The 23318-nt window shown below is 37.1% G+C and overlaps 1 protein-coding gene across 3 annotated transcripts in view; it reads right to left on the reverse strand.

Annotated features, from left to right (window-relative positions):
* LOC102687626 (excitatory amino acid transporter 3-like) overlaps positions 1-22289 on the reverse strand; it is a 44071-nt gene extending 21782 nt beyond the window's left edge. For 2 of the 3 annotated variants that reach the window (XM_015345892.2, XM_015345890.2), the window contains exons 1-9: positions 21843-22289; positions 12205-12345; positions 11604-11696; positions 9158-9272; positions 6197-6239; positions 4311-4412; positions 3138-3322; positions 2657-2764; positions 385-507 (exon numbers count right to left, since the gene is read on the reverse strand). In XM_015345892.2, the coding sequence (XP_015201378.1) occupies positions 385-507; positions 2657-2764; positions 3138-3322; positions 4311-4412; positions 6197-6239; positions 9158-9272; positions 11604-11696; positions 12205-12345; positions 21843-21933 (1001 nt within the window). In that variant the 5' untranslated portion in view covers positions 21934-22289. The remainder of the gene's footprint in view (positions 1-384; positions 508-2656; positions 2765-3137; positions 3323-4310; positions 4413-6196; positions 6240-9157; positions 9273-11603; positions 11697-12204; positions 12346-21842) is intronic. The other variant, XM_006629904.3, reaches the window with a different exon arrangement.
* Between the last annotated feature and the right edge of the window lie 1029 nt (positions 22290-23318).

Here is a 23318-nt window from a genome sequence, read left to right on the forward strand (position 1 = left end):
ACATTTAAAGGGATGGCAAGGTGCACAAAATAGCTAACTGTGCAGCTATCAATCTTCTAATCAATGTTTGTATAGAATGTTTTCTCTTGTTTGACTACATTTGCCTGGGACACTCTTTAATGAATCCTTTCAACTCATTCAGATAACAGCAGAGATGTTTTCCTCATCACTTGTGTGTATTATTTGATTCACAAACTGTTCTTTATTATTCAAGCAGAAGTTCACCCAAACGAAGACCCAACTCAGAAGCTTCATAGATTTCATAAGCTTGCACAAGGATGGAAAGTTAGTCAAGTTTATCATTTAATAACAGTTGGTTTATTCTTCATTTCAGTTATCACTACAGAGTTATGAATTTGAGTTATAAAGTTTTCCCGGCATTACCTGGAGGAGATCATAAGCGCAGTCACCAGAGCCTGGGCCATCCCCAGCGCGAATGTGAATGGATTTTTCCTCACGATAATGAAATACAGCAGTGGGAGGCACACAATAGCATGAATGGCAAGTCTGAAGAGGACAAAACAGAAATGTCATCCACGTTATAGTCAACGAAACTCCTTAACTTCACAAAATCCACCCTGATAAGTCTGTATTGGAAACAGGTCTTCACTAGTTAAAGAAAGATTAAAAGTCCAGTTTTGTTAGAAAAGGCCTTTGTAAGCCCTAGGGCTTTAGTGGAAGCTGGTTGGAGGTTTACCAGTGGACTACAGTAACCTATTATAACCCAGCATAGTTGGGTGTGGGATACATTATCGAACTGTTGGAGAGTACTGGGAATAAACTAGTAACGTGCAAGGAAATTGGACATTATTAAAAACCATCCAAAACTGAACTTCAGAGTGATAGAATCCATATCTTCCATATCCATATCAAAATCCATATCTTCTTCCACTAAGACACTTGATACATTAAGAATGTTTAAATGCTTCCTGAAAACGTGGCCACACTTTATGACCTAAAAGTTAAAGAGAGCCCCATCACAGTTCTGAAGTGGCATGTTTCATCCGCTGTCCTGTCAACAGATGAAGATAACAATAGAATCAATGCAGCAAGCTAACCCTACATCAGTGTTTGTGTGAAAGCCATAATGAAAATGCATATCCTAAAGGTTTGCCCAGGTAATTTCTAACAAATGCAAGCCAGAAAAACAGTCCAAAATTTGGAGGTGGGGGTATTAAAGAGAACAAGTGAGGCAGATTAAAAGCATTCCAGGCAAACTTTTTTTGTGGGTGCTTTTTAGTAAAAGTAATGGCCAGCCAGGCCTGTTGTGCTCTTTAAATTTGATTGGCTGGAGTTCACCAGATCACCGGAGAGCTTCACATGCAAGCATACATCCTCTCCTGTAAAAAGCTATGATAATGTTTTTAAATTATTTTGTGTTTATTGGCTCTTCCTTTTTTTCCTACAGTATTTAATGCTTTTCAAAATGCCCAAGAGTTTCTTTGGAAGTAATTGCACTTTTCCAAGGACCATTTGACCTCATACCAGTTGAAAAAGCAATAAAAGCAGTGCACTCCCCAATTCAGAGCTGTTAGGAGACACAGTAAATAGCTGATTGCTTTAAAGTTTAGCAGATCAGTGAGTCTGAGGGTCAATTGTGACACACTCCTTAAGGCGAGGGCAAGCATATGCAGCCCCAGTTTCGATAAATGCTTTCAAGGGCACTATAGTGTTAAAGCAAAATACAGTATCTGTTGTGAATTTCACAAGCACTAAACCTTCACCACCACCAGGAGGTTTGAACTGATGACAGTGTTAAAAAGGAAAGGCTACAAATGAGAGGAGTCCATTAGCTAATCTTGTTTTTTTGGGTTGCTAGTAGATAATTGATCCAAATATTACATCCAGCCATTTTGTGAAGGAAGCCAGGGTATCAGCTTCACCCATCTGACTGTGTAAGTCTTTGGCTTCACCCTTCAATGTTTGCCCTGTCTCAGATAAGCTCATCAATGCCCACTGTGTTTGCCTGGTAATGCATAGGCAGATGCAAAGTGTAGGTGCCACTGAAACTGAGATTGTACAGTACAGTATTCATGGTACTCAACAGATCGTGTCTTCAAGTATGTGGTAAGTAGCCTGGAACTCAAATGCCTTTAATATGCTTGATGTCATTCACTTACAGTAGCTCCCTTCGTAAACCACCGATTTGCTTAATCGTTCTGTGATTTGTATTTTCAGTTTGCGTGGACAAACGTTTTGGCATGCCTCAAACGGTGCTACAAAGGACAAGATCTTTACAATATTGTTAATGTGGCTTTTAAAAGAGACAGAACCATTCTATCAGTTAGGATTCATTTCCATTGCTAAATTCTACAACCAAATTGTAGTAAACTAGACAAGGATAGAGATAAAACAGGAAATGTGGCATTCTAATATCATAACATTGTCTATGACAAATTTATTTTACACTGAACAAAAGCCAGCAACATCCTCCATAATAATCACAATTAGGTAAGTGCCTGAGACCAGGTAGAGATCTGTGAGTTGTGGTTACTGTTGGACAGCACAAATAGGAAAACCAAATTCAAAATGGTTCAAGACGTGTAGGAGTTTATGTGAAAGACAGAGAATATGGTAAACAGTTCACTAAATACTGGAACACCAAGTTCAATTTGATCATCTACTAGTTTACATGTAATCATAAGCAGTAACTCACCCACTCAGCACAGTCACCATGTATAGTCCAAGCTTTCTGAAGATATCCCAGTCATCAACTTCAATGATCTTGGCAGCAATTAAGAACATTATTCCAATGGGCATATAACTACAAACACAAAATCAGTCAAAATAAAACCAAGTTAAAACGCTGTTCCTTGAAAATTAAAGCATTCTTAACACAAAGAGGCTGGTGTGAGGGGCTTTTCAAAATACTATGATTGCTGAAAGGTACAATTGGACAGTTGTATCCACCTCTGTTTTACACCCATTATTTGAGTCAATCATACTAACTGGCATTTAAGTGAGAAAAAAAATCTGCACAGTTGCAAGTTTATGAATTTAGATTCAACAATATTTTGGGGCTTTTGTTTGAAACAAATGTCTGGAAGGAATATACAGTATACACACAAGGTTATTGGTGTGCACTCATAGTACTGGACATTTGGAATCTTGAATATCTGAGACAAGAAAGGCCATACCACATCACGACCTGAACTATTTTCATTGTAGCTTCATTCAGTGCATCAAAAAACTCCACTAGGATACGTCCTCTCTCTCCCATCTGTCCGATGACAAGTCCAAATACCAGGCAGAAGACAATGAGACCCAGTACGTTAATCCCATCAGAGTACAGACCCACTATTGTGTAGTCCTTGGTTATGTTCTGAAAAGCAGGGAAATGGAAAACAAGAAGTTTGACAATGTTTTGGGTGAAGGAGGGGAGGGGGGGGGGATTTGTGGGAGATATTGTACACAAAAAAAGAATTATTTCAATTTTTTCATTATCAATTTTTGATAAAAAAATTATTTTTTTTCCACTGTACATCCAGTACTTGTGATCCAGATGAATCGGTATGTAATTAAAGGGAAACTGCAGTCCCAATTTTCAAAGCCCTTATTAAACCTCGGTGACGAAATACATTGACAACATCGAAATAAATTACAAATTTCAGATTAAGCACAAAATCATGAAATTTGTGAAAGTACTGTAAGTCGCCACATTGTCACAAACACATATTCGAGTTCCCATATATTACGGCGAGATGAGGTCCTTCCTACTCACTAGTCTCTGTAATGACTAATGTAATGTGTTGAACAGTACGAGCGAATAAATACAGGTTGTGGAGCAGGGATTTCACCACAAAAATGTTCCAACATGCATTCAAAATTAACGAGTAAGTAGTATTTGTCGGTAAAACTGTCTCAAAATCGAAAGCAATATGTCTATTGAATTAAAAGAGACGTATTCACAACCCTGCTTCTTTACAATGTTATAGGGCTGCATCACGTCACCGGAGGTTGTGTTGCCTCATTCTGAATTGCAGAACACGGTGCTGTACACACCAGGAAAACTTGTCTATTTTGTGATGTAAATTGAAGGTTTTTACAAGTTACTGTGTTCGTTTTACTTTTATTGTAGTTTGAAATGCACTCATCAATTAAGAATCTTTCGAACCCTGAAATATGAAAATAGCATTGCAGTTCCCCTTTAAAAAACTGCTCAGTGTGAATTAAGCAGGTATACATATGAATGGGAAAAACAAAATTGTGTCCTCTCTTTGTTTTTCTAAATCCGCGCTCTTCCTGAAGAACACTTGAGTACTTTTGAAGTCTCCAGGCTGTGATGTTAAAAAGCCTTGAAAGATACTCACCTCTTGTAAAGTGGTTGCCATGACAGTTGTTACAGGAGGAGCAGCAGTGGTGTTTTGTTCAGGTTTATTTGAAGGCTTTAACTCAGAGCGTTTTGTTTTATACTGCAATAACAAAGCTCAGAGGTTAGATATCTGTAGCAAAGCATCACTGCCTGTTGCTTGAGATTTGGTGCACTGCAGTGCACGAATACTGTACAATGATAAGAAAGAAAACGAAAATATACTGTACATAATCTCCACGTTTCATGTTAGTTAGTACACTAAAAGGGCCTCATTCACCAAATGTTCCAAAAAAGGTAACACAAAACATGTGAACACTGTCCAGTAAGATGCATCTGAATGTCAGAAAAGGCATTTAAAAATGTATGTGATCTATTATAAACCTTCTTATAACACTCAAGAATAGTGCATTGTGTGGAAGTGAGGGGTTTCACATTTCAACCAGTTCATTAATTTTCTTTTATCACCAAACATAATCATGGCATTTCATTGCAAAAACAAGAAAAACAATTATGTATATATTATTATTATTGTATATTGATATGTACAAATAAGTGCAATACTCAACCACAAAGTCTTCTGGTTGCCTCATTAATTTTATTTTTCTCTGTTTTAGGCAGGTGTACAATTTGACCCAGTTGCTACTTACTGTACTAACCAAGTGTTCAGAAGATTCCTTAATTTTCCCTTTTTCAAGTGCCTATAGCTCTAATCGGTTTAAAAACCTGTATTGATTAAAATATAATTCTAGTCTGTTTTGACTTTTACCCTGTTCCATGTTGGAAGAGATATATTTAAAATGTAATTTTCAGAATTTTATGTCTATAAAATAATTTTCTGGCTATGGCCATACTTCAGCCCCTGGACTTTTGATTTTTCACTGTTTCTTCATAAGAGCATTTTTCTCTGTTGGCAAGGAGTTAGACCAGGCTGCATGGAAACTTTTCATAAGAAGGATCATGAAGCACACAGGTTTAGGCACAGCTTATAATTAGTAAAGCCTACTATGTTCATTAGTGCCATCTTTCCTCATCCTGAGAGATCATTGGGTTGCAACTGGGTCACCACATTGGTGGTGGTGGAGGGGAGTCCCCATTACCTGTAAAGCGCTTTGAGTGGAGTGTCCAGAAAAGCGCTATATAAGTGTAAGCAATTTTTATTATTATTATTATAATTATTATTATTATTATTATTATTATTATTATTATTATTATCATAATTTAGCAAGTTTAGCCACAGATATAAATGGGCATGGCTAATTTTCGTTGTACAGTACATACACACACTATATTATACTTTCAGGTATTTCTTGTCATGGTGTGTTTGTCAATGTTTTCCATTGTCTTTACCTTGGATGTTTTTTTTTTAAATCACATTAGTTTGTTTTATGAATGAGGCCCGTAGTATGTACAGTAATTTAACCTTCAACGTATACTGGGTCAAAATAAACTGTCAGTGCCTTGTGTCTGAACTGGCATCCAACTACAATTTCGTTCATCCATTTTCTAGCCACTTTATCCAATACGTGGTTGTGGGGAGCAGGAGCCTACTGTATCACAACAAGAAACCGGCACAAGGCAGGACCAGTCCATCGCAGGGCACGTAAACACGGGTACATGCACACACTCACGCAAACCAGGGACAGATTTTCTCAGAAGCTAACTAATCTACCAGAATGTTTTTAAACTGTGGGAGGAAACTACAGCACCTGCAGGAAATCCATATGAACACAGGGACAACATACAGACAGTACCCCAGGAATTGATCACAGGGCCCTAGTTCTACAAGGCAGCAATGCTAATTACTGCACCACTGTGCCGTCCACAATTTGGGTGATATAACTTAGAAATAATAAACAAGAAAACCAATAGTTTAAAACATCTTACCTGTTGAAAGCAGGCCTGGACTAGGTTTTCTGGGAACATATTCCTATTTAAAAAGTAACATAGCAAATGTAAAAATGTAGGACTATTAAACAGTATTTATTTACAATTTTATAGAAAATAGAACTTTTGAATTAAAATAAATAAAACATTCATCCAAATGTAATTTTTCTTACACCTCAGCAGTATGACACAATGGACAAATATGAATAAAAACACATTTTTGCTTAATAGCCACCAGTTGTATATCACTAAGAGAAGAATAATTTTGCTAATTGATTATACAGTATAATGAGAAGAATTAAAAGCACAATAAATGAGTATTGGAACCAAATATCTCTCAATATATATCTTAAAACACACCTTTCATTTTAAACTTTACAATGTTACTACTAGTAATGATAATAATGAAATTTTCCATTTAGATATCTAACTAGATCAACACAGTCTATAAGAAGGTAAAAAATATTTTGGTTCCAGATGGAACAGTGCTTAATCTTTTCTAAGATTTTCCTAATTGCCATAATGTCAGGCTGTAACAATCATAAAACAGTTCAACTCAAGTGTTTAACGCCCAGTGTTAAACAGTTTCTAAATACTGAGTCAATATTGCCTTTGCTTTTCAGAGACAGAAGACACCTTCTGTGGAAATACCTCCCAGTTTCCCAGTCTGGAACTACTGTAGAAAGCTATCTGATATTAGAATGTGTGCACATTATCCTCTTATGGTTAACTTTTAGCAGACCTCTTCCATTGGACAGAGAGTTTCATCACATCCAGTTTTCCAGTTTTTCACAATCACTTCCTCAAAGCCACCTGGCAAAGTGTTTTAAATTGTTTTAAGGCTCTTTTATGCTGCTAATGTTTTGAAGTTATGTTTTTTTTTCTGGGAATAAAGTATCAGCTGTAAAGTTACGGTACATCCATCGCACTAAGATATGTGCTCAAATCTTGTATTTGATTAGTCTATTGCATAACAAAAACAAATCACAGTTCTGTTGATTGCTCTGTGATAAAGTGGAATGTGGGATGTGAATGATTATGAAATTCATTGATTCTTGTCTCTGAGCCTTTTGGCCCCACTTCAATTAGAGCAATGCTTGGCAAACTGTGATTCACAGACCCAGACAGTATCACCTAGGCAATGACAAAGATAAAAAAAATGGTTAATTTGTTAAAACTAAAAGGTTTCCAAAGCAGTTCACTGAAAAGGAAGAGAAAGAGGAGCTGGCTCCTGATTGTCAAGGGAAGAAAAACAGCCTTTTTTTACCTAACTTTAAAACACCCCCTAACCTATCACCAAACAGGTTTGTTCCACATCACGACCTGGTAACAGATGGTCAAGAATTAGATATTAAAGGCAACATCTCTCAGAGTAACCTAATCACAGACTGTGAAATCCTGAAAGCAGTCTTTACGCCTTAATCAGTGCCAGTAACACCAAAACAGGGATGCTGTGGCTGTTGGTGACTCAATTCTTAGAAACATTGCAACTGAGTTACGTATCAAAGACCTTGAGCTAAAGACAGTATGCTGTCTCTCTGGAGCCAAGGTGTCCGTGTAGAACAGACAAGAGTGGACAAACGTATTGCAAAGGCAGACGAAGAGGCAATTGTTTTGTTCAGACTGGGAGAAAAGACATCGGTATATACAACAACCTTTCCATTTGAAACAAAAACAAAGACTTTGGAGACAAGTTGAAGAGTAGGACAAAATCAGTGGTCTTTTCAGGGACCGCACCTGTATCATGCAAATTCTAATAGTATTAACAACTACAGGCTTGATTATCATAATGCAGTCATGCTGGTGTACCCAAACCTTCTTAAGTTACAAGCTGTAGCATTACAACTGCTTTGATTTTAACCCAGTCTAAAAAATCACTATTATATATCACTTGCTAAAGCTTCATTCCACTGCTTTAATGATTAATTCAGAATAAAACTCAAAATATTGCTGCTCACGTTTGAGGGCTCAAATGGCTTGACTACATCAGTGAACTATTAAGCTTCTATACACTCAAGTGTTGCTTGTGCTTTTCAAACTGTGGCCTTCTTCTTGCTGTGAAAAAATATAAGAGTTATAAAACTCTAAACTCAGAAAGACTATGGTTTCTGTTCTGTTTCTTCAAGGCTGTGGAATGATCTCTCAGTCAGTCAACACATTCAAAACCTGTCTTTACAGCTCTTTTTTTGTACATTATTATTTCACTCTGTTTAATTTTCTGGATTGATTTGTATATACTAGTCTCTTGTATTTGGTTTTATTGTACAACACGTTGACAATCATTATGTGCCATGAAAGGTACTGTGTAATGTAAAGGATATTATTTTTGTTTTTATCAAGCTAAGAGGAACGTCCTATACTGATGGGCTGAAGGAATTGAATCTTTTTGGTTTTTAACAGAGAAGACTGCTCAGGGAAGTAATTCAAATCAATGCCTTAGTCTAACAGGTTGAGTTAGTCAATGCCTTTGAGAACTCTGACTTCTTCATAATTCACACTGAAGCAGGAAATAGAGAACGAGTACGAGGAAGTACTTTAAAAAATCAGAATTAAAACCAAATAGGGCCAAACTGGACCCTCTATTTTGTAAACGAGAGGCTCACACTCACATTAGAGTCTATTTTCCTAGAAGCCAATTAACTAACCAGTATGTTTTTGGGTTGTGGAAAAAGACCAGAGCACCTGGAGGAAACGCAAGCGATCACAGGAAGAAAATACAGTACAAACTCCAAGCAGATAGCACCCCAGGTCCAGAATTGAACCCAAGGCCTCAACACTGCCACAGAGCAACCCAATTTTAGTTACACAGATTAAAATATATCTTACAGCAGGCATAGTTGGCCTGCATTATCACTTCATGATTTTGTGCTCTGCACTTTTTCCATGTTTATTTTTTTCTTAAGACAAAAAAACAGGGATGCAATTTCCAGTTTACCAGTCCTAAAAGAGAAGGTTCACTACCTTAGAAGATCCAACATGGCATCCACTGTAGTCACCTCAGGAGTTGAGCCAGTCCTGTCAATGTCTTCAGCACTCTGAGATACACCAGGTTTGATAGTCATCACCAAAACAATTCCTGAAAAAAATGAGGTGAATTAATCACTAAAATCACCTGACTGGTTCATTGTTCATAAGCCTCTTCAAAAATGCTCCCTGATACAACTGGTTGCAATATGTATCAAGGAATTTGTTTCAGTAACTGCTTTTTCTTGTGCAGTGTAGGCTCACACACCAAGCAGTTTACATTTTAAGGTGTAATTTTTTACATCTTAGGTGTAGATACAACTCGACAATATTCTATCCCTAAGGAGAATGAAAACTCTATAAATAAAAATAACCATATGAATACTTTACGTACCTAGTATTAAATTTGGAAGGATGCCTAGATATATCTCTTCTTTTGGTAAAGCTGATATTAAACACTGTTAGAAATGGCCATCTACAATATATACTCTAGTCTACATAGTATTTAGTGCCCTCCAAAAGTATTGGGACAGAAAATGTAAAACATATTTTTGCATTTCAGTTAAGCAATTTATATTTTTGATAATGAAATTTATATGAAGTAAGCATGATTCTTTCATTAGAAATATTAAAATATAAATTAAATAGATTTATGAAGCAGCATATACATGATTTGGGGGATTTTACATCCATACATTTGATTATATTAGAACAAAAACAACTGTGTGTTCTAAATAGAAACTTTAATGGAACGTAAATTAGGACACATTAACTTTAAGTAAATGTTAGAGCATGAAACCCAGTTGAGGCGATAACTGTGTGAAGTCTGCATCCCATTGAGCTCATCAACTCTGTGTAACATCTGAGATGCTTTGCCAAAAGCCTTCTCAGCCACTGCGAGTTCTTGTCTGTTCTTGATGTGTTCTGTCTTTAATTTGTTCTTCAGAATGTAACATTCTTGCTCAATTGGTTTCAGACCTGGAAATTGTCTTCTTCTAGGTACATTTGGCCATACACTGTGTTTTGAGGCATTGCCATGCTGTGTGGACATGGAAATAAATCACTTACAGTATATGTGTTAACACAGCTTTTCTTCTACAAAGGCAGTCAAAAGTTTCTGTAAACTGTAAATTTTTGCAGAGCTGCCTTGAAAAGTCTGCTTTTTCGGTAGCCTCAGCAAACTGTGGATTTCAATACCTTCTCCACACTTTGCTGTATAATATATTTTGGTGTCCTCCAAAGGATTATCTCATTATTTTTTGGAGGTTGCTGTATATTATTGCAAGAAGTAATGATTAGCTTTACCCCTTCTGTAGCAGAATTGCCGAACAAAATTCTTCTGCTTTTTGAAAACGCACATCATAACCCTGAAATGTGTTCCTTGTAAGACATAAAAATTGATAAGCCAATAAATGAAATATCTGGGGGCCACATAGTTCTACCAAAGCAAATCATTTAGAAACAGTCTGTATTTGCTAAAGATCTTGCCTACTATTTCCACTGACTATCTTTAGAGAGAAAAAATAAAGGGAACACTTCTGTGATTTCAATTTTTGATGAAGCACTCAGGAAAAAATTGTTTGACATATTGAGTCTGCGATAGCTGCACAGGCAAGTTCCTCATGATTGTTCCATACAGTGATTTGTGAGTTTCCTCTTCTGATAGTGGTTGTTAATTAACATACTGTACAGTATATCTAACCAGCAGTGAACATCAAGATAACTTCCCTGAAATGGGAATAAAACAGCATTCACTTCCAGGCAGTTTTTGTCATTAATATTTAAAGTGAATAACATGTTGCCACAGCCAGTAACCATGGTGTTATTAGTGGGATTAATTCTCTGTCTATTTCAGTGACAGACCATTAAATATATATCGACTTTCAGCAAGCCAATGCATACTTTTGGTACCAAATCAAGACAACCAAACAAAAACCTTAATCCTTATCATAATTCTAACTATACTTTTCAGAAACTAATCCTTAACTAGAAATGAGGCAGGCCATTCCAAATAACTGTTTAACTATAACTTTTTAACACACACCCATCTTTCTCCAGATCTATCTACACTGGTCCATGTGCTATAGAAGACCCTCCTAATCTGTTCCACTGGGATTATAAAGTAACTGGTGCTAATTATGCCTGCCTACAGCTTTAATCACAGTGGGATATCCGTTACCAGTTTGGCTCAGTATTGTTTCCTGGATAAACCATAATGGCTACTTTCTACAACGCGCACGTCAACTGCAAATACCGCTCAAGAATAGAGACTTCCACACAATCATACTTGTATGTCAATTAGTGCAGAACTCCAAGAACTCCAGAACCCCAACTCAGAATGAGCTGCTATTGATGTGGTTCTTGGGAAGAAGGCTCTGGTTAGTTGATCACAGTGATGACGGCGACCACAATAAGGTAATTAAGGTAAGGCTGTGTTACTTACCTAGAATGACAGCAATAATTGTTGTTGAAAAATAGTATATGACAGCACGTAAACCAATTCTGCCAGAAACCTCTGAATCCAGAGCTGCTACTCCTGTAAAAATGGACATTGTGGCATAGTATGAATGTTCACAGAAAATGACATTTAATTCCAAACGAACATATTAGCATTTTCTGCTTCAAAAGGAACGAACAATAAGGCACTCGATAAAGTGTTCCAAAGGACAGAAAGAACAAAGCACACAATGTAAAAGAAGAAACAGCGGACTATTATATGGATACGAATCCACAATATTGTGAAAAGGCTTCACTTTAACAATGACTCCTTTAAAGTAAAAGTAAAAAAAAAAGTATAGATTTAATTTATAATTTATATTGTGCTTTGCCATTTTTTTCAACATTATTGACTAAGGCCTTAGACTGTATGCCTGTGTGCCGTTACTTTTAAGGCAAAATTAGGAATGATTGATTGTTTTCCTATAATAGTTTACAATAAAGCATGCTTATGTAACTGGGTAGGAGGTAAACCATTAAAACCAAAAATAGCCCATGTCCCCTCAGCTCATCTCCCCGGTATATCCAGTCTGCTGTGATTACAATACCTGTTATCATGCTGGAAATGATGAGTGGTAAGATGACTAATTTGAGCATTCGCATCAGGATCTCTCCCGGGAAGCCGAAGTAGATCTTATTTAGGTGAGAGAGAGAAGCATATTCGCGTACCAAGACCCCCAGTCCAATACCTGCGAAAGGAATGAGGACAAATACTGAGCAGTCCATTCAGAGAAACAGCTTATCTGAGGAGAACATGCAGTACCTCTCTCTCTCTCTCTGGAATTCGGTTTCTACTGTTTATTGCATAATACCTGCTTCATTAGTCATACTAATGATCTTTAATAATGGTGAAACAGAGTGAGATAGGCAAAGTGAAATTCAAATTGTCTGGTATAGCATGCAACCAAGGCAACCCACCCAAGAAACCACATTTCAGAGGTGGGTGAAATGGGTCACATTTTAGCTATGTAGTGCTTTGGGATCCTTTCAGATATGAATCGCTACATAATTGTAATGAATTATTATTTTCTATTTTCATTACCCAAATACTAATTTTTCATTTTTGTGGTGAGTTCCTTCGCAAACCAATCAGTTTCTCTGCTGACATAATTGTAAACAAGGGAAGCACTTGAGTTAAACAAATCTTCAGGGGCTTTATCTCGAAAAGAACACAACGATGTTTTAATAATGATAACAAAGTGTCATCAAGGAACCACGTTCTCAGCGGCAAGTTGGAAAATTGTGGTTTTGAATACTTAGAAAAGGAAACAGTATGGTCATTCTGGAAAATAAAAACAGAAGGACAGAATTCATTTACAACTAGTAAAATAATTGTTCATCAAGAAAACCCACAACTGGGGTATCTTCTGGGTCACATCAAGTTAAAAATCTTAATGTACTTACATGAAGATCTCACAAAGACACTAAATAACATCATTAAAGATCCAAGTGATACCCAACAGTGTCTACAAAACAGACTTACTTTCCTACTATCAAAAGGAAAAGGATACAAAAGGCAAAGGACCCCAAGAACTGTTATCCAATTACTGTACTTGCCAGCCTGCTGCTAAGAAGATACTCACTGTCACAGTAACTAATGAGGGCAGTCACTTACATATCAATAAAATACATCTTGACCAACAAAATGGATGCCGATGAGCTTCTAGAGGCTGTAAAAGTCAGCTTTTAAAAAGTAACATGATTGTAGCAATGACCAGCTCAAATCATCCCACATCCCACAAACTGTACATGGGTACTGATAATCATGAACATCAACATAATTAACCCCACTTTGGTTTGTACAGACATCAATTGAAGAATGGAAGAGAGAATACACTCAATCTATCAAAGAGGTAGCATCAAAATAAAAAAACATTGCCACCATACAAAATATAAACCAAGGTGCCCTTTTATTTCCCTTGTCTTTTCATTAGCATTATTATTAGTCAATATACTAAACAAGCAAGATTTCAAATTTGCAGTAAATAATGACCATTGAGTTAGCCACCTCCTTTATATGGATGATGTCGAGCTGTTCTGTTAAGATTAGTATCAGATAGCTAAGGTTCTGCTTGCTGTAAAAACCTTCAGTGATAACATCAAAATGGACTTTGGCCCTGATAAGTGCACTTCTTTTAGAGGTGACACATTTATCAAATGCTAAAGTATCCAGAAGGATGATGAAACAGTTATTATTAGTTTATAATACCTATACAGGTATCTTGGCGTTGACAACAATGATGGTATTCAACATTCTAGGATGAAGCATCCTACTGTATAATGACCTGACTTCATACACAGTCTGTCTTGCAGTCAAGTCTGAGCTGAACTCAAAGAACAAAATAGCAGTACCAGACAGCTTAATCGGGTGAACAAAAAACACAAGAGACTGAAAAGTCTTAGTTCTTCTAGCCTGTCAGTATAGGACATATCTTTAAGCTTGAATATACCTCATTTCTCCTCTCTGGACTGATTTCAGAGCAACAAAAACAGAGCAACATTTTATATAATGGAGACCAAACTGAACACAGCATTCTAAATTAATTGTTAATTAATTGCATTTGTGATGATTTAAACTACACAACCTCATTCAACAATACAACCTGTTATACCTTACCATTATATTTGTCTAACAGATTCCATGGCAGCAATATTTTTCTTGTATTATGGTAACTAAACCTTTACACAAAGAGGATTGGTAGAATTATACTGTCCAGTTTAAGAATATAGTATATCTGGTACCCTTTAATGTTAGTAAAGTTTGAGTAACTACAAAAGGTTCACCAATCTCATGGTTCAAGTCAGGAGATCTGGTTAAAATACAGTAGGTGTTGACTAATGATTCCATATTTGTACATTGCATCATTGTGAGTCCTAACGCCCCAGTATAGTGAGAGGGACACTATACTGTAAACAGGTGCCGTCCTTCGGATGAGACGTAAAACGGAGGTCCTGACTCTCTGTGGTCATTAAAAATCCCAGGGCGATTCTTGAAAAGTGTAGGGGTGTAACCCTGGCGTCCTGGCCAAATTTCCCATTGGCCCTTACCAATCATGGCCTCTTAATCCCCATCTTCATTACTCTGCTCTCCTCCCCACTGATAGCTGGTGTGTGGTGAGCATTCTGGCGCACTATGGCTGCCGTCACATCATCCAGGTGGGGGCTGCACATTGGTGGTGGTGGAAGGGAGTCCCCATTACCTATAAAATGCTTTGAGTGGAGTGTCCAGAAAAGTGCTATATAAGTGTAAGCAATTATTATTATTATTATTATTATTATTATTATTATTATTATTATTATTATTATTATTATTATTATTATTATTATTACTACTACTACCTTAGACTCCTCTTTAGAGGTAACCTTTCCCCCTGAGCATTTGATGTTTAGCATGCCTGATTATTAGCAATAACTGGGCACGGCACACACGACAGTCAAGAGAAAGAAATCAGGTGAAGGATTAGGGGAAGGTGTCAAATTCAAGCAGTCAGTACCATTGATTGGTAGAGATGCCTCTAACAATTCCTTTTTTACCATTCATTGTATGATTCTGTTTATTAGTTAACTAATGAGTGAGTACTAGTTACTCATCTGCATGATGACTAATACAGTATGTGATTAGGGGCACAGAACTGGCACATACATGCTTTAGAGGGAAAATATGACAATCTGAGTTTCCTGCTAGAACAATCACTTTGCTTGTTAGAGGAAAACAAGCATAGAATTTTAGCTGTAAATGTCCAGAGCCAAGACGGGCCTTAAACAGTAAGTGAAATTCAAGCACCAGACTGAATATACTGTATATCTCTGACTGTGAGCCAGCGTATTACTTGAACAGGGCTTTCTGTTCTAGTCAACAAACTGCAAGCTGCAGTTTCAGTCAGCTGGAGCTAAAATAATTTTGAACCACGCAAGACAGCAAATAAAACATTGTAGCCAGGAAATAAGAAGAGCATTAAGTAATCTTGCAGGATTATGAACAGATTTAGCTTCTTTTAAGAGCAGACATTTGTTTTTCAACATCTATGGGTGATAAATAGGGTTTATGGTAAATCACTTCTGTAAAACCTAAGCAACTTATAGTAAAAGTAAATTCCCTGTGTGGACTAAACAGCCCTTACAATGTTAGAGGACAAGCCTGTGAGAATCCACATGTTTAAAAATTATTCAAAATAGCATTCATATGATTAATTATTGAAAATATTATATATCATCTCCTTTGATTGCCAAAAGGAGCTTCTTGCAGACTTTGACCCAGATTGGATCCAAAAGAAAATGTGCCTTATAAAACCCATCACTTTATCATTTTTATAGCTAAAATGCTGTGTATTGTATAGCAAAGACCATAAAACAAACGCTCAGTGGTTCAATAATTGATCCATAAGAGCACTCATTACCAAAACCTCTGCTCAGCATCAGGAGAGAAACACAGAGCCTTCCCTGGGATCATAAGCTGAAGGTGGGGCTGTATAACGTGTATTGTTATCATGGTGCCATCAGAGGGTTGTAAAACTGTGAATAAACCTGTGTGATAATTTGATGTTCTTCTCATGGGCTGTAAAAATAAAAGCAATCGACTGGTACACAGGTTTGCTGCATATGCATAGGAGACACAGAGCAGCTGTGTATGTGTGAGGTCTAATGTCACATTAGAGGTTGTGTGATTTTCCACTATTTTGGTATCATTCATTCGGACATATCTTCACTTCATCTAAAGCATTTTGCACTGCCACATTCTTCTTGGATCCTTCTTCTTGTTTGAATCTGGCCACACAAACTGCATGTGCAGTGAAAGAAACAATATCTGTCATCATGGCAAATGTTTATCTGGCAATTAGGTTATTTTCTGGATTATACTGTATGTATGAACACTTATCACTATAAGATAACTAATCAGAAGAGTGCAGTTTATGTCAGTGATTACTTAGTGTTTATAAGTTTCTCACAATAACTGAAATAATAAACCTAATTAAGTGAATGCTTTTACCCATGACATTTTAAGCAATTGTTTTATTTGTGAATTGGAATTTATTGTTTATGCTACTTATTAGCCATTATGTTTTTCATTTTGTTACACTATTGTACTGTATTACAGACTTTTGTTTTTGCAAGAACTCGGTTGCTGTTGACCCATATCTTGGCTTGAAGTCTGCTCTACACTACTGGGTGCAGATATTTTCTGTCACAGAAAAGTAGTCTTCCATTCTGAAACAGCTGGGTTATGCAGAAGGTGACAAAATGAATTAATAGTTGGACAGACTTCACAGTAGAAGGATTTTCATCTTAAAAAAGCTCTGGGATACAAAAGATTGCTGTCATGATACTGAACAAGAAGTGGTTATACGGTAAAGAAACAAAGACCGAAAAGTTATGTCAGCTTGCCACTCTTCCCCCAGGACTGTGACCTCAAGGTTTTTACTGATAGTGATACCCCTGATTCTTGAGATCCCCAGTCATTAATCATAAACAATGTTGGTCATATACTGTAGATCACCCTGAATCACCTGATTTTTAAAGATTAGGAAAACATGCCAGTTATTGTTCAACTGAGGGAACTCTAGACCTTAAAAGGCAGAACGGAATTTTGATTTCTTTATTGTTAATGAAAAATTTTAATTAAGTTGATGATTTAAAGGCTACCTCTAAAATTGGCCTGGGGATCTACAGTATAGGACCGGGATTGGAGACCCCCACTCTACTATTCTGTAAAGCTACCATTATTCTTAAAGTGACCAACAGCATAGGTTCTAAAACAATAAGTTGTTTAGTCCTTTTGTTGGTTTTTGCTCTACATCATTATGAATGTTTTGGTGGTATACTGCAGGATTCCTTGTTGAAATCTGGAGACCTGGAACAAAGAGGGCATTAAAAGAGGGCATACGATACATATTGTGGTGGATCATATTTATTATACTGTCAAAGTTATTAGTTTGCGATGGTTCTGTAAACTCTGTCACATCACATCCAACAGAACAAGAGCTGACTGTCCACTAGCAGAGTTATTGTACTGTATGTCCCATCTAAGCAATAAGAAGTCAGAAGAACAACTGAAGAGTGGAACTAAAAAAACAGGAACTGTTGGAATTTTTAAAGCACAGGTTTTCCTTTTCACTGCAATTTTTTCCAGTGACAGCCTCCATATGTACAGTAGCAGGACAGCATGAGTTATGTTGGCCCAACAGAGTTTTTGCAAGAATTAACAAAACTGTTAATTTTCCCAGCACACTCTTGTCATTTCCCAGCACACTCTGACTTTAGATATGAACTGTGTGAACCATACAACAATGAGAAACATCTTTAAAACAAAACTTATTTTAATATTGTGATGAGTCAGGGATATACTTGTTTGTAGCATTTTCGATAATGACAACACTTCAACACTCTGACACCATTTAGCGAACACAGGACAATGATTAACCAGGGCTAAAAGCCAGGAAGACCCAGAAGCTCAGTGCCATGGAAGGCACAGACAGTAAATCTGGATGACGAAGCAGGTTGGAAAACTCTGGGTCAGGTCAGGAACTGTGGGTGTCCTTGAAAATAAACCAGCAATCACAAGTCCTCTAAGGAAGAAATGACAGCCTAAGAGATGCTATTATCAAAGGGGGTCCCTCCTAACTCCAAAACTGAAGAAGCAAGAGTGCAGTAAATGAGCTCTACCTTTCTACAGACCAAAACTCCTATGAGCCTGCTCATTGAGGACTGAATCTTGCCAAGTATTTTTGCATACTGAAATTTAACCAAAAAAAAGGATCTTAAATTTGAGCAGTTGTCTATTTCCTTTTATCACCAACTAGGCAGAGCCTGTATTTCCTGGTTGCTGTATCTGCTATAGGAAAATAGTTTGGTGAATTTAGAATTAGCTCTAGAGAGCAGAGTGTCCCATTGAAGAGTGTCTGCATTACTTCCCTAAACAAGAAGAGGCTGGTCTATGTTTGAGGGAATGACTGGTCTATGTTTGTCGAATGCCTTAACTCAGTAATCTTTGTAAACTCTATTCAAATAATAGTTGTATTTCATAGTTTGTGTTACCTTAGTGTTTTAAGTTTTTCTTCTGTTAATGACACTAACATTAAACTGCTCACTGGAAGAAGGCTCCACAGCCAAAATGTCTTTTCTTTACCCCTCAGCATGGAATTCACAGTTTCCTTTGCGACATTAAACTGTGCTGGAAACAAATGAACCATGTCACCACACTCTGAATCATTCTTGAGTTAAGGGGGTGTTTTTTATTAACTATAATTGTTTGTTATTAATATACAGTAATTAAACTTGTGTTAGGATTATACATTTAACAGCCAATGGCAAAACATTTGGTGTCATCCTGGTACAGTATATATCATAATAGTTATTTTCCAGACTCATCACCAGACAAATTTCTAACAATTTATTAATGTGGTAGCTGGAAAGCAGATCATCTCCTCTGACAGAAACAGCAGAAATTGTTGAGAAAAACTGAGATTTTTCTATATATTTTGTACAAATATATCCGTACTGATCTTTTTGGGATGGATTTTTTTTATTAAAAGGAGAGATCCATCAGTGGAAGAAATAATAAATAAAAAATAATCAGCCATACTTTTAATTTACTTTGAAATGTTTGATTAACACAATATGGTTTCGGTGATGCCAGGTGAATCAACCGATTTCAAACACGGTGCAGATTCTTATAGCCAATACAGCACAAGGGTCTTGAGTTCACATTCCCTAAAGGAGCATATTCACATGAAAAACTAAGAAAGGTGGAATGAGAATGAGAGAAAACATGAGGAGGTCATTTAGGCCATCTAAACTGTTCAAAGCTCAGCAGCTATTTGATCCAAAAATCTCAACCTGCCACTTCTTGAAAGAGGCCAGGATATTGGCTTCAACAACACGGCTGTGCAGCCTGTTTCACACTCCCACACCTCTTTGATTAACGAAGTGCCTCCTGTCTTTAGTACTGAAGAGCACTCCCACATCTTTCTTTCTATTTGTGTCCTCTTATTTGTTTCTTTTTTTGCCAGTTTGTCATAGAAAATGTTTTTAGCAATCGGTCATCCTGTAGTAACGTGATTTATTTCAGTAGGCTATCTCACTGTAAAATGCACATTTTAGGCAATAGCCTCAGTGCATGTCACTTACAGTGTGTCTAGCTCACAAATTGTCATTTGAAAGGAGCGATATACTTCCACACACAGTAACACCCACAAATAGTGCTGTATTACCCTTGCAATATTCATGATTGATTCTGTCCTGTAGGTAACAGTACTATCTATCATACTCCCACACTACAACTGGAAGGTTAACACCCTTCTTGATGTCATTACCTGCTTTTGAAACAATAAGTAGGAAATCTATTAACAATTAACAAGGAATGTTGATTGAGGAAGAAGAACAAGCAATTGTGGTATTTGTCTTTCATTCCTGTAAAACGTGGAGATTTTATAATCTTAGCAGGTACAAACAGAAACTAATCACCTTTCTAGACCAGCTATTATAATTCTTAAAATAATATTTTGGAATAAAGACTAAATTAAAAGGATGAAAAGATGATGTGGTCATTTTTTGTAGCAATCAACATAAAGTGAAGAAGAAAGTGGTTCAGACATTTGAAAACATATCTAAAACACAATTTCCCAAAATAGATCCTTCATGTACTGTAAGTAAAGTGTCTGTTCAGTAGTACAAACACGAAATGGAGTCTCCCAAATCAATGCAATCAATCAAATGCAAATCAATGGCTCTAGGGTATAAAAATGGGGCTGTACAGTATATAGTATTTCCCAGGGTTCATCACACAAACGCCCCTCTTTCGTCTCTCAGCTCCACTGTTAATGGAGCAACATCCTGGTTTGTCTAAGAGGTCTTGCCTTGTCTCCAGGCACAATGGTTAAGGCCCAAAGACTCTCCACAATCTTCTTTTGGGGGGGGGGGGTTTATGTTCAGACCTGTATACTATGTTCTTTTTGACTAAACTGTTAAGCCACACAAAATGTCATAAAACCAGCCATAATGTTAAAGCAACCCTGGTTTTTATAGAACACCTTTAATTACAGAAAAATCTTCCTGAAACCTTGTCAGGAAGTCAGGTTATATTGGTTGGTATAAATTATGTCCACATAAAGATAAAGTACAACTAGCAAGAATATTATTATATATAACTACCGAGTGTAATATTACATTCCAGTGATACTACTGTAATCTATGCAAAATTCACAACATACTGGATATACCTCATAATGTTTTTTACTAAGCTAGAGAAATAAATTTGAGGAATATTACAATAGTTCTGACTTTGTTCAATTTTTAGGTGTTAAACTTTGTTTGTATTAAATATGAAGTTGAAATTCTAAGCCCTTGAACACCCCACCTCCCACATACTTTAATCTTTTAAAATAAATATCTAAATATGCAAACTCTCCACATTCATGACTTGCCATAAATAACCTGTCCTAATAAAGCTGTTTGTCTCATAATAAATAATCCCTGCCATGCTGTATCTATTGCAGCCTCACTGCGAATATCAATAACCCGAATTAAAGGCAATTAATCAACAGATGCATTGTTACAATCTACAAAAGTATAGAGAGGCAGATAGATATATGAGGATTAAAACAGGTGTTTTAAATGTAACCTCCAAATTATAGTAATTTTGTTACTCGTTTACTGTGTTAGACCAAGCAGAAGGATTTAGTCCCAAACCACACAGTGTGACACAGTTCTTGCAATGGGTAAATGCCTGGCTTCCTGGTAGTCTAAACAGTTAACCAAAGCTGTGCATGTGTGCTGAGACTCACATGTATGATGGGATGCTGGGCTTCTGCCCTGACAGCTTCAGGAAGAAAGGATGCTAATGGACTGCTGATCCCGCACTCCGGTCAGCTCGATATAGTTCCTTATCTACTGTATATGGAACTATATCTATATCTGTATAAAGAGTAATAAGCATCTGAGCTGTGGACACTATGCCTCTGCATCGTCGTCATGCTTGCGATCCCAGATCAGACAGGAGAGTGTTTGGGAAGATGTCATGGGCTGTTCTTAACAAAGCAGACTCCCTGCCTCACTGCAGTCCTGAATAGCGCCAGGCGCAGTGAAATGGAGCGAGGCAGATGAAGAGACTGCAAGAGAGAGACAGCTGGCAGGGATTTGTCTGACAATAGCCCTTCTTTCATGCGCCGCATGCTGAAAACAGAAGGCTTACCTAGGATCACGGCAGCCACCGTGGTGATCAGAAGCCAGTTTTTCTTGAAAAAGCTCTTAAAATCACAGCCTCTCTTGGCTTTCTTCCCCATCCTCAGCCCCAGTGGTCTTCCTTGCTCCCCACAGGAAGGAAAAGAAAAAAAAAAGATCTAAAATAAAACAGAAAGCACGCACACAATGCGTTTGAAGAAGCAAGAGGTGGGACAGCTCTATTAGCTGCGCTTGTTCTGCTGATTCCAGGTCTTGTTGTGAGTCGCAGCGTTCAGACTGCCTCCGTGGGAGACTGATTTGTAGTGAGAACGTGGGAGGGATCAAGTCTTCTCTCTCATTACCTGAACGGCACTAGAGTTAACCGCATGTGAGCAATACCTCACCCCTCACCATCCCTCTGCTTGCACTTTGTCCTGCTTGGAGGCTCGTACTGTTTGCCTTCCACTCATTTCTCAGCCGCCTGTTACATCCTTAATCATAGAAAGAGAGAGAGGGAGAGAAAATTCGGCGCACAAAAACAATACCGTTTATGTCCTACGTGGTTTGAGTTCAATATCCACATTATAATCAGCATCATAACTGTGTAGATTACAACACATGATAAAGGGCATTTTATAGCATACAATGCTAGAAATTCTGAAAAATTGTATTTTATGAAAAGATAACAAGGCCACCTAAAATGGTTACAACTTGAAAACTAAAGTGCAATGTAAATTCAATGTAAAATATAACAAAAGTAAAATAATTTGTTACAGTATATGCTGTACAGAAGGTTGGACTGTTGAACTTCAGAAAACAAGTTGGTCAATCAGAAGTCACTAAGCTAACACAATTACAATTTAAACTTAAAATATTTTGTGAATCCCAACACGTCTGCAGTACTGTATAACTGTGGAGTCATGGGGCCATCTCTGCCAACTTTCTGTCAGATTTCTACTTCCCTTCCAATCAGCAAGAGCTTGTCCACCATTTTGATTACTTTTGATGCTGTGTTATTGTCCTGATATGGTTCTGAAGAGCCATCTTTTCACCATCCTTCCCTAACATTACTTAAGGGCACTGCTGACTTGCCCTAAATTTCAAGTCAAGCTAAAAAAGACTATGTTACCACAGGCTTTTGCAGGTAACTTCAACGTGCATTATGTAAAACACAATAAAGGTCCTGTCCAAGCTGCAATAGGTGGAATCAATTGATCGATAGTGTTCATTTAACTCTCTTCATCATTATCATCATCATTACTATTATTATTGCATATTTCCACATACTGTACGTGCACAGAAAAACATATGCATAAACAATGTCATTGGTCAGTCATATACAGTACTAGTTATACCAATTTGGATTATGACAGCCTGACTGACATCATTTAGCCAATACAGGACAGTTATTAACCAGAGTCAAACAATGGAAGCACAGTTCAGAAGCCAAGGAATACAAAGGCAGACCCACCTACCGAGTGACTCCAGTAAGTCTGGAGAGTTGTAC

The sequence above is a fragment of the Lepisosteus oculatus genome, chromosome 1 (assembly GCF_040954835.1).
Source record: "Lepisosteus oculatus isolate fLepOcu1 chromosome 1, fLepOcu1.hap2, whole genome shotgun sequence".
In the NCBI taxonomy this organism is placed as follows: Eukaryota; Metazoa; Chordata; class Actinopteri; order Semionotiformes; family Lepisosteidae; genus Lepisosteus; species Lepisosteus oculatus.